This window comes from Microtus oregoni, unplaced genomic scaffold (genome assembly GCF_018167655.1).
Source record: "Microtus oregoni isolate MIOR12 unplaced genomic scaffold, Mior012 000095F_ref0000231, whole genome shotgun sequence".
In the NCBI taxonomy this organism is placed as follows: domain Eukaryota; kingdom Metazoa; phylum Chordata; class Mammalia; order Rodentia; family Cricetidae; genus Microtus; species Microtus oregoni.
This window is the reverse complement of record NW_024544708.1, coordinates 896202-908221: the sequence shown is the minus strand read 5'-3', so window position 1 is coordinate 908221 and position 12020 is coordinate 896202. Positions and strand designations below refer to the sequence as shown.

General features: G+C 45.9%; 1 protein-coding gene across 1 annotated transcript in view; it reads left to right on the top strand.

Moving 5' to 3' along the window:
- LOC121442781 (laminin subunit alpha-1-like) overlaps window positions 1–12020 on the top strand; it is a 120216-nt gene that overhangs the window by 65454 nt on the left and 42742 nt on the right. Inside the window, exons 19-29 of the mRNA XM_041644393.1 lie at window positions 146–357; window positions 2060–2166; window positions 2452–2632; window positions 3360–3496; window positions 4719–4955; window positions 6131–6274; window positions 7083–7262; window positions 8094–8279; window positions 8788–8915; window positions 9611–9731; window positions 10745–10882. Of these exons, the coding sequence (XP_041500327.1) occupies window positions 146–357; window positions 2060–2166; window positions 2452–2632; window positions 3360–3496; window positions 4719–4955; window positions 6131–6274; window positions 7083–7262; window positions 8094–8279; window positions 8788–8915; window positions 9611–9731; window positions 10745–10882 (1771 nt within the window). The remainder of the gene's footprint in view (window positions 1–145; window positions 358–2059; window positions 2167–2451; window positions 2633–3359; window positions 3497–4718; window positions 4956–6130; window positions 6275–7082; window positions 7263–8093; window positions 8280–8787; window positions 8916–9610; window positions 9732–10744; window positions 10883–12020) is intronic.

Genomic DNA, 12020 nt, shown 5'->3' with positions numbered 1-12020 from the left:
ACTGTCTGGACAGAGTCACCCTTTTTCCATTGCAAATCTTAAGGGACAGAGTCTGATTTATTAGCCACCCAGGGAGGCCCTGGCTAGTGAGGTATTATCTCAAACCCTCTTATTTATTAGATCCTGCTTTCCATCCTGGATACAGATGTGCAGACGGTTACTATGGAAACCCAACAGTGCCAGGGGGAACCTGTGTACCATGCAACTGCAGCGGCAATGTTGATCCGTTGGAGGCTGGCCACTGTGACTCTGTCACCGGGGAATGTCTGAAGTGCTTGTGGAACACAGATGGTGCCCATTGTGAAAGGTGTGCAGATGGCTTCTATGGAGATGCTGTGACTGCCAAAAATTGCCGGGGTGAGTGCGTGACCAATGCAGTCATAGCTGTTATATGTCGCCATATGAATCTCTTAACACTTGCCAAAAGAACTCAGCCTGGAGGAGACCTTAATGTCTTGTGTACTGATTGTGGGTTTTCAGTTGGACAGATGTAGATCTGATACTCAGTTCCTTCCTCTGCATTCTTCAGTGGCTTAATTCGCTGTCACCTCTAAGGTCAGCAGTCTGCAAAATGCATATCCTTCATGACCAGGGAGGAGGCTTTCTCAAGCATGGTGGTGGAGTATCCTGGTGGGCTGCTCCTGTGCTGCCTCACCCTGATATGCTGAGTTCTGCTTGGAGCCTTGAACATAGGGATGTGGTAAAGCCACTCACCAAGACAGTCAGTTTCGTGCCTGAGGGGACCCAGCTTTGGGGCTAATACTGGAGCCCTCGGCATTTGTATTGTTGCTTTGTTCAGAAAATTCTATTGTGTATGTTTTAAACATGCATACAATGTACTTTGATCAAATCTGGCCCACCAAGTCCTCCAATCTCCCTACGACTTCTCCCTCACAACTTTATGTACCTTGTTTTTAAACCTACTGAGTCCGTTTAATGCTGCCATTATGTGGATCTCAGAACTTGGGCCATACACAGAAGCAAGGGCAGTAAAAAGAGGGGTTGCATCTCTGAAGAAAACTTTCTAGTAGCCATCAACTGCCGATCACTCCTCAGCTTCATGGGTCCCTTCCCTGGTTCCCGCTGTGATTTCTGCTGGCTTGGCCTTGTTTTTGCACAGTCTTAGGAAAGGATTCATGAAAAATAATGCCACTTAAATATTTTTGATAACTCCAGGTAAATATGTTGGTCTTATATTACAGCTTGAATAAAAGGTGGTGCCAGCCATACAGAAAAAAAATAATGTAGGCACATATTAGGAGATGAAATCAATCATGGCTTTGACCCATCAGTCTAAACTACAAGGAAACCTTGGTTTAAAGTTCAGGGAGTGAGAGGTCTGTGGGTTCCAGTCTGAAGAAAGATCCCATAAGATGAGTACTCAACTCTGCTCACTGACTTTAACACTTGTGGTGTCCCAGAGACTTCTAAAAATGACACATTAGGAAATAAGAGACCAGGAGGACACAAAAAAAGAGCTGAGGTTGATGAACATCCTAAGGGAAAGAGGGATGGGAAAGAGGAGGTGTGGTAAGAGACATGCCTTCAGAAGGATAGGGTAGGGGGAAAGGAGGCAGGGAGGGGAGAGGGAGCACTCCATCAGAGTGCATCTGTCCATGTGTTGCCTGGGGCAGGGATGAGGAGTTAGGAGTTGTAATTGGAATCAAGCTACAGAATTAAAGAGTAAGACCCTTCTAGAGCATCAGGCAATGGGGCAGCAGGGTTGCAGGCCCTCAGGATATCAGGCAAAGCTTGGCATTGTCCACATACACCAAGGAAAACCAAAAGCCAGAAAGAAGCCAGGTTCTTAGGCAAGTTGGGGTTAGCCAAGAAGCTGATCCAGCCCTGGCTAACGCTATCAAGTCTGCAATGTCCAGGGTCAGTGCTTCTTCTGCTGTGGTTGCTTCACAACCTGGCTGGGCTCTCACTGTCTGTGAAGTATGTTAGCTCTGTGATCTGGCATGTTGAATGTTTAAGCCTTTTCCTGTGGGAATTAAAAGGACTTTACTCTAACCCATACTTTAAAAAGAAAAAGCATTATATGTCTTGTGTGTTTTAGCCTGTAACTGCCATGAAAACGGCTCCCTTTCTGGCGTGTGCCATCTGGAGACTGGGCTGTGTGATTGCAAACCTCAAGTGACAGGCCAGCAGTGTGACCAGTGCCTGGTAAGACATCTACCAATCACTGCCGGCTGTTCAGTTGCTTGCCATTGTTGCATGACTAACGCTTAACCTAGGTCCACGGGAACTTGAATTGATGTGGGACGAGCATACTCTTGACTGGTCTGTGCTGTACCTTCCCATCTAAAGAGCATGCGTGCAGAGTGCCCAGGAACAGACATGTGCTGAGAGCATGATGAGTCTGTGGAACATCTTCTGTGTGTGACGTGGAGAACATTCCAGTGTGTGCATATGCCACTAACCCGTGATCCTTCCTCTCTTGTGACATAGCCTGGCTATTATGGGCTGGACACAGGGCGTGGCTGTGTGCCCTGCAACTGCAGTGTGGAGGGCTCCACATCAGACAACTGCACAGAGGATGGCCAGTGTCCCTGTGTACCGGGCGTCAGTGGGAAAACATGCAACAGGTGTTCACACGGCTTCTATGGGTACCAGGATGGTGGCTGTACACGTAAGCTCTCGAGTTCCTTATGTTCCCTATAAAGCCTTCTCTGTGACCTTCCTTGATGTCAGAATAATTTCTGTGACATTACTTTTCTCTTGTCTTTACAGCGGGTTCCCATACCCTTTTTCTGTTTCTAGATACAAGCATTTGGTCCTGGGTCCCCACCTGCTTGTGTGAGCTTAGTCTTGGTTTTTGAGACCTTGATTGCAGTCAGCATCCAGAGACTTTTGCAAGGACTGAGGGTCACATCTAACACAACAGTTGGCAGATGATGAGGACTTGATGACATTAGAGGGTGGCTCCCAACCTTCCTAGTACTGAGACCCTTTAATACAGTTCCTCATGTTGTGGTGACCCCAACCATAAAATTATTTCATTGCTACTTCATAACTAGAGGTTTGTTAGTGTAATGAATTGCAATGGAAATATCTGATGTGTGACCCCTGTAAAAGGCTCGTTTGAACCCAAGGGGTCACGACCACACAGGTTGAGAACCACTGTCTTCGAGCCATCTGTTCTTCCGGCCATCAAGGTGTGTTTGTCCCACTTCTTTCAGGCTTATGATCTCTCAGACGTGGGGAGCACCTACCTCCAGGTGCTATGAAGAGGTCTCAGGAATGATTACACCTCCTTTAACAGTGGCTCTGATAGTTGATACAAAAGAGAGGCCCCTTGTGCTCTCAGCCTTGAATCCCATCAAGCATCTAACTCTGTGATGCTTCTTTTGTTTTAGCCTGCGACTGCGCACATACTCAGAATAACTGTGACCCCGATTCTGGAGAGTGCCTCTGCCCTCCTCATACCCGGGGTCTGAAGTGTGAGGAGTGTGAAGAGGGGCACTGGAACCTGGACCCAGAGCGGGGGTGCCAGGTGGGTTCTGTCATCACGCTGGGGTAAGAGTGCCTTCCTTGGAGCAAGCTTTCTTGTATTCAGTCACTTGGTTTTAAGCAGTTAAATAACTTCATAGTTTATATTTAAAATGAGTACAGCTTGACACACTGGTGGTGCACCTGTAGTCCCAGCTACTTGGGAGGCTGAGGCAGGGGCATTGTTTGAGCCTAGTTCTAGAATAGCCTGGGGAGCTAGACTAAGGGGACTCCCACCGTGAAATAAATAAACACATACATATGGACTCAGGGATAATGCAGAAGAGTAGCATCTTTCAGGGTTTTGTCAAGAATTTAGCTTTGAAATTCATAGCTAGAACTTTCTACATAGGCAATTTCTATATATCTATCTAGATAAGAGGCAATAGCCATAGATAGAATATAGACTAGACTAAAACATAAAGGTAGTATCTATATTTATCGATAATAAATATATAAATAATATCTATATATCTAGCTATATAAAAGGCATTATCTATAGATGGCTGTCTATCTATAGATAAAATATAGATTAAACCAAAACACATTTAAGAGGCAATATCTATCTATATCAATATCTATTGTTATATAGATATAGAGAGATGGATATTGATATCCATCTATAGATAAATCTATCAATATCTATATATATCAACATATATCTATATATCTAAATTGATTGATCTGTAGATAGATAGATATAGTTATTGATAGACTAGATAACTAGAGATATTGCCTTTTAAATTTGTTTTAGTCTAATCTATATTCTATTTTCCAATGGAGTTGTAAATAGTTTCATTAGAGGATTAGGTTGAATCTGAGAGCTGTATTTTTCTGTAAATAATTTTCTTAGGATAGAATTAGGTGTAGTTTGGGGTTTAAAGTAGTGGGGCCATTGTTTGGTGTCTAAAATAATTCTGCTGAGTTGATAGCACCATTAGACCCAGTTCTAGTTCACAGTGTTGATGCATTGTTACGTGCCACCAATGTATGCGCATGCCCTGCTGTGCAGCCCTTGTCCTTTTGGTCCCTGATAGAATGGTTCCACGGAGGAACAGTACGAGGTCAGCTTATCTGAATTGCTGCCCCACACAGTGTTTCTGGTGTCTCAGTTTGTGTGCTTTCTGAGGACATAGGTTCTGCCCTTATATTAATTTTATTATCCCCCCACCCCTCTCTCTCTCTCTCTCTCTCTCTCTCTCTCTCTCTCTCTCTCTCTTTCACAGGCTTGCAACTGCAGCACTGCTGGCTCCACGGGTCCCCAGTGCGATGTTCTCTCTGGCCAGTGCCATTGCAAAGAAGGGTTTGGTGGGCAGAGCTGCGATCAGTGCTCCTTGGGTTACAGAAGGTTTCCTGACTGTGTTCCCTGTGGCTGCGACCCGAGGGGGACACTGGCCGACACCTGTGACCTGGAACAGGGTCTCTGCAGCTGCACAGAGGACAGCGGTACCTGCTCCTGCAAGGTACTTGTGGTCCACTGAGCCTCTGTTTCCTTCCTCTGGCCTCCTCATTCCCACTCCCGGGCTTCTGACTATTTATTTATCTTAGATTCTAGTGATTAGAAGCATAGTTTCAAATACTTTTCCAAACAGATTTCTGCTTTGATTTCTGACATTAGAGTCCCCCTCCATGTTCTTTCCTGAAATGGTGGAAGATTTTTAGAATATAATTTTTTACCACTTCCACATGTCTGGCGACCTAACTTCTCTGAATACATCTTGCTAGCACACATCCATAGACCGAGTAGCCATTCATTCTTGAAGAAATAAAGTAATTAACAGGGCTTTGGGGAAGATTTGGGATTAGCTATGCTCTTGGACAGGTAATTATTATATATGTGTGCTAAAGTAAAGAGAAAATGCATACCTTGCCCCTGCGGTAAGAGTTCAATGTCACTTTGATTTGCACATGTGTCCGTTGGCTTTCCCAATATGCTTTGCAGCCAGATCATTGCCACCTTCTCTGGTCATCTCTGCAAGGAGGATGAGGTACCAGCCTGATGGTGGTGGGTTGGTGTGCAGCTAGAAGTGGTGAAGGAAAGAGTCACTGGGGCACACTTTCTTTCTTTTCTTTTTTTTTTTTTTTTTTTGGATTTTGGAGACAGGGTTTCTCTGTAGCTTCGGTGCCTGTCCTGGAACTAGCTCTTGTAGACCAGGCTGGTCTCGAACTCACAGAGATCCGCCTGCCTCTGCCTCCCGAGTGCTGGGATTAAAGGCGTGCATGACCACCGCCCGGCAACACACTTTCTAAAAATCTTTGCATGTCTGCTAGCAATCGTCCTTGCTCCAGTCAGAATGGCAAGGACCTGACAGTCTTCACGTAGCCCTACTCTCTACCTGGAGGCCCTCAGGTCAGCTGGGGACCACTGGAGATTCACATTAGGGAATACATTATTTCCAGCTCCTTGCACCGCAGTTTTGATCCTCAGTAATACTTGGGGAGCTCTGGTGTCTGAGAGAACTAATGGTCACAAGCTTCAGTTAGGGATGTGGCCTAGAAGATTGAGTTGAGCAATGCTTGTAAGTCATGAAAGTCAGTGGTGTTTTTATTCGTTTGTATCCATGTATATATAAAATCACATCTCTTCTTTTTCAGATGTTAATTTCTTTCTTTTTTTTTTTTTCTCTTTCACCTTTAGGAGAATGTCCTGGGACTCCAGTGCAGTGAGTGCCGAGCCGGCACCTTTGCCTTGCAAACTGACAACCCTCTAGGCTGCAGCCCATGCTTCTGCTTTGGTCTGTCCCAGCTCTGTTCAGAGTTGGAGGGGTATGTGAGGGCTCCGGTAAGTCCCGTGCACACAGTTGAAAGGGTCTTCTCTCACCTTTGAGAGTCAGGTGGACATTGGGAGGGAGCAAAGACAATAGAAATTGTAGGATAGTGATTTGCTTGGCCATACAGTCAGAGTGCTTTGAGAACTTCTGCCATCCAGTGACGTAAACAGCTAAAGGCTTTCTATGCCAACCTTCAGCTGGTCCATCGAAAGCTTTTCCTGGAAAGAAAAAAACAACTGAAACATCTCCAAGGAGTACCTACTGTCATTGACACTTGCTCCAGGGGAGCAATAGCTTGAACCTAACTAATCACAGTGCTTCAGGTCTTCCTGATCCAGATATACAATCGAAAGGAAAACGCTTTAATCTCTAGCCTTTAATGACGCTATTTCATCTGTGGACTACACAGGGATCTAACAGATCAGATCTGGGCTCTTAAATGTGTGTGTGTGTATTTGTGTGTGTTCATGTGTGTATGCATGTGTTCGTGCATACATATGTGTGTGTATGTGAATGAGTGTGTGCATGTGTGTGTAGTGGGTGCATGTGAATGTGTGTATCCCTGCTTTATTACTTCCCACTATAGTTTCTCGAGCCTGGGTCTTGCACTACACTTGGAGTTGGCTAGTGGCCTGTGAACCACAGTTATCCTTTCTCTGGACCCAATAGTACTGGGGTATGGGCACACATGAAGCCTCACCCAGTGTTTTGAATGAATGCTGGTACATCATGGGTCCTCATCCTTACACCACCAGTCCTGTTACCCACTGAGTCCTGGGTACTTAACCTGAAGTGCGTCTTTCTTCTTTCCCTGCCTAGATAATGCTTGCCCCCGATCAGCTCCTCCTGCATGTGGTTTCCCAGAGCAACCTCAAGGGCACAGTTGAAGGCGTGCATTTCCAGGACCCTGACACCTTGCTGGATGCAGAGGCTGTCCGCCAGCATGTCCATGGGGAGCCATTTTACTGGCGGCTTCCAAAACAGTTTGAGGGAGATCAGGTGAGCACACGCCAGCCCCACCCATTTCCTTCCCAGAGAGTGCCCTGCTTCTGCCCATCATTAAAGGACTGGCTACTCATTGGCTCTTCTGAGTGAGGGTGGAGACATCCAGGGCTTATAGAAAACCCCTGCAGAGGTGTGGGTCTTCAGATATTTAGATTTGTAAATCTTTTACAGTTTCTTTAATTCACATTATTTTTTTCTCCTTTCTAAAGCAGTAATTCAAGAAGCCTGTTCTGTAGTTACTAGTAGCTGCTGAATGTGCTCCTCAGCGCTAGGTCTGCCCTGGGGAGAGCAGCGGTCGGTTGTTGAGCACCAACCTATGAAAGGGCGGTTGCAGGCTTTGAGAGATGTTCCTTCTAAATTCAATCTGATCTCTATATCATGCTGAGTTTCCTGGGAAAGGGTTCAGTGTGTAAGTCTAAGATAGCTTCAAATTTTCCATCCTCCTGCCTCAGTGTCTTGAATGCTAGGGTAACTGATCCTCTCCACCCTGCAGACTCACTTTGATCTTTAAATTTTATAAATCTCCAGTGGTTGTATAGATAAGGATGACTTTAATTCAAAGGAGCCTGAAAGTAATTAGAATCCTTGCCCAGTGTGCACAGGTGGTGTCTGGCGACACTAACTTTGGTGGAATCACTGGGAAGCTTAGCCTAGCTCTATCTCATAGACCGTTAATGTGCAGATTACAAGGCTGATCCCAGAATGCATGTTCATTATTGGATACATCATAACATGTAATACCTTTTGTATAATGGCAAGCTTTCCACAAAACGTCTTTAAACCAAGGCTGCATCACCAGAATAACACGAGTTTGTCATTTGTTAGCTCTTGGCTTACGGAGGGAAACTGCGGTACAGTGTGGCTTTCTACTCTACCCATGGCTCCGGCACATCCAATTACGAACCTCAAGTTCTCATCAAAGGAGGTCGGGCCAGGAAGCACGTCATTTATATGGATGCCCCAGCGCCAGAGAATGGAGTGAGACAGGCTTACGACGTGGGAATGAAAGAGGTAATGTGTGGTTGTTCCACATACGTGTGTTCATTAAGGATGTGAACTTGGCTGTCAGGTAACAAAAGTCTAGAGTGTAATAAAGACAGCAAGAAGGCCCTGGTCTAAGCTCCAGTGAGCTTATCAAGGGTTCTAAGCGTGATTGACATTTCATGGCCTCACAAAAGCACGGCTTTGCTGTCCACAGCTTTAGATATGCAAGTTCAACTGAAGTCCAGATAAATTAAATGGAAAATTCCAGAAAGTCTTTTTTAGCTCTAAATTATATACTGTTCCTAGTGAGATGATGAAATCGTGTGTCCTGCCTAAGATGCATCTCATCCCTTTAGCTAGCACATCCTCCCTGTCTGCCACCTGCTCGTTACGTCACAGCACCTTTGTCAGTTCATCAACCTGAGCAGGGCTCATGTCTGAAGTCACTTAAGAAAGAGCCATGTTCTCTTTTTAAGGCTGTCGGTCTGTGATGATTTGAGCTCTCAATTTAATCGAACGTATTTCTCATCCACAGGAGTTTTGGAAATATTTTAACTCTGTGTCCGAAGAGCACGTTACGCACTCCGATTTCATGTCTGTTCTGAGCAATATTGAGTATATCCTCATCAAGGCATCATATGGTCAAGGATTACAGCAGAGCAGGTAATGGCAAGCCCCTAGACCAGTGGTCCTCAGCCTTCCCTACACTGAGACTCTTTAATACAGTTCCTCATGTTGTGGTTCCTGAACAGTGGTCCTCAGCCTTCCCAACACCGAGACCCTTTAATACAGTTCCTCAAGCTGTGGTGACCTCCAACCATAACATTATTCCCGTTGCTACTTCACATTTGTCATTTTGCTACTGTTATGAATCGTAATGTAAATATGTGTGTTTTCTAATAGTGTTAGGTAACCCCTGTGACGGGATTTAACCGTCTCAAAGGGGTCATAACCCACAGGTTAAGAACTACCGTTTCTAGAGCTTTGAATATTTTCAGTATCTGGCCGAGAACTGGAAGGTTTGTCCCCTCACCCTACTGACACCTTTATTAATAGATGCATATCTATTCTTTAGTCAAACCTGGGTAAACATTAATAGCTTTTTAGTCAACTTTTTGTCGCTGTAACAGAGCACCCAAGACAAGCGGCTTGAAGGCAGTTGGGCTCTGGCATGCTGGCTGTGGTCTTTTTCTGCAACCACATACTCCTGCACGCTAAGGTGTTTTTTGGTTGTGAGCTGAACGACCCCACATGATGGGCCTCAGATGCAAATGTTAAACCATGTATGTGCGGGGTTTCTGGAAGTGTCTCACATGTTAACGCTTCTTCCCTCACCTCTTTTCCCAATGGTGGCTCAGAATTGCCAATATTTCCATGGAGGTTGGCAGGAAGGCTGGAGAGCTGCCCCCTGGGGGAGCGATCGCGTCCCTGTTAGAGCACTGTGTCTGTCCTACTGGCACCACGGGATTCTCCTGTCAGGTAAGGAGCCTCCAGTTCACATCTGCTTCCTGGCTTCCAGCTGAAGTGTGTTCATTTACAGCAATCCAGCCCAGGGAATGGAATGTATGAACATCTATAGTGTCACTTTTTATTGTTTTTAGAGCTTTAAAAAATATAAGTTTCCATTTAAATACACATCAATTCATACTTACTGTCTCCACCAACTTTTAAGTGTGGAAGTCAGCAATGTCAAGGGTGTTCACATGGTTCTGTAGACAGTTGTCCTTCAGGGCCTTCTTTCTCTTCCCAGATGGAAACTGCGTCTGTGCAGCCACCACCTGCCCCTCATCTGCTGTTTTCTTGTGTCTGCCTCTGCTCCAGTTCCCCACAGAAGGAACCCTGCAGTGTATCTGCATTTGTGACTTTCGTCTTTGCTTAGCACGTGTTTCACACATGCTGAGATTTCTTCCCTTTTAAAGCTGAATACTGTACCGTCACTCGGACTCGTTCACTGTGCCCATCTGTCCATTCCTCTGTGGGGATGTGGGCTGCTTTTGTGAATAGCTCTGTGGGGAAGGGAGTGTGAAGTAGCCTTGTTAGGCACGGCTAGTGCCATTTTTAATTTTGGAGGACTGCACACGGCCTTTCTTCCGTACCAGCTGTGCACGAGCACCCCACTTTCTCCTCAATGCTTGTTCTGCCCACTGTTTTGGTTGGTGACATGGGTCTTGTGATGAGCAGGACACTTGTTCTATTGGTGGGAGTGTTTCGAGACAGTGTCTCACTCTGTCGCCTCGGCTAGCTTGAAACTTACTGTGTAGCCTAGGCTAGAGTGAAATTCACAGGAGTCCTTCTGCCTCAGTTTACCCCAGCTGGATTGTATGTCTAAGTCCTCATGCTCAGTGTTACTGTGGATTTCATCTGCATTTCTTTCTAATAGTGGTGTTGCCCTTCTCATGAGCGCCTTAGCCACCTGTCTTTGCTGAAGAGCATTTACCTTTGCTCAGCTTTTAACCAGTGTCCACTTTCTTGTCCCTTTTGCCTCCCTGTAGGACTGTGCTCCTGGCTACCACAGAGGGAAGCTCCCAGAAAGCGGTGGCTGGGGACCGCGCCCTCTGCTGGCTCCTTGTGTGCCCTGCAGTTGCAACAACCACAGTGATGTCTGTGACCCCGAAACAGGGCAGTGTCTGGTATGTTTGCTTGGGAACTGACCTCAGTTTACACTGAGTGATCAGCGTGACCTGAAAGACAGCCAGGAATCAGGCAGACCCTCCAGCTGGTCCTTGCCACATGGCTGCTGCCATCGCAATCTCAAAGACATTGAAACCTCCTCCTCCTGTCACTGGGAAACTGGCAGGGTTTGTTTCTGTGTCTCCCTCAGCCATGGATGCCTCCCTCACTCTAGTCCTCAGCAACAGGTCCTTGTTTCTCCGCTACTCTCTGGGGTGGCTCGTTCTGTAGGACAGCAGGCCCCAGGAAGCCAGGATCCATGGTCTGCTAAGGGAAGCACTTCATGCTCGTCTTGCTGGGGTTGACAGTCAACAGGGCCAGCGCCTAGAGCTGTTTCCATCTTAGCTCGTCATCTAGTACTCGGCCCTTGTCTGTGTTGTGCCGTGTTGATGAAACGAGTATTTATTACAGTTTATTTTTGAAGAGATTGCAGATAGTTCTTCTGAAGGGAGATCTATTTGGGAGATCGAGCAGATCCTGATCAAACCTATCTTTATCAGATGAAAAAGGAATAAAACTTTTAGATGAAAGGGTGTTTTCTAGTTGCAAAGAGTCTGTGAAAATAGGCTTTTTAAAAACATTTTTGGTAGCGATTTCTCGCTCTGTCATTTCTTGCTACTGAGGGGGACTTGGTAGATCAGGGGTGACCAGCTGCACAGGGTCTCTGTTTTGCTGTTGTTCCTCCTTGGCTGCCCTGTGCACAGCTGCCAAGCAAATAAATAGTGAGGGACCGAGCAGCAGAGATTTTAAATAAACCTGTGATGAGAATCGCTTGCACTTTGAGGTTAGAGATGCATCTACAAGATCTTCTGATTTGAGGGTCTCTGGTTCAACTAATGGCATAAAATCTTAACTGTTGTTCATTTGCTTGTTACAAGAACCTGCTGGTGGCACTCTGTGACCACGAGTTTCCTCCCTCCTTGGTTTGCTTCCCAAGCCAACTGCGTGTTCGCGTCTGCCACCGCAGCTCCCTGCGTGTGAATGTCAGATCTTGGAGTAGTTATTTTTCTGTTTTCTCTCTCTGCATGAGAATATGGAATCCTGGATTAGTGCCTTTCCTGCTGCTGTGATGAGACAGAAAGAGGAGCTTATTTTGAT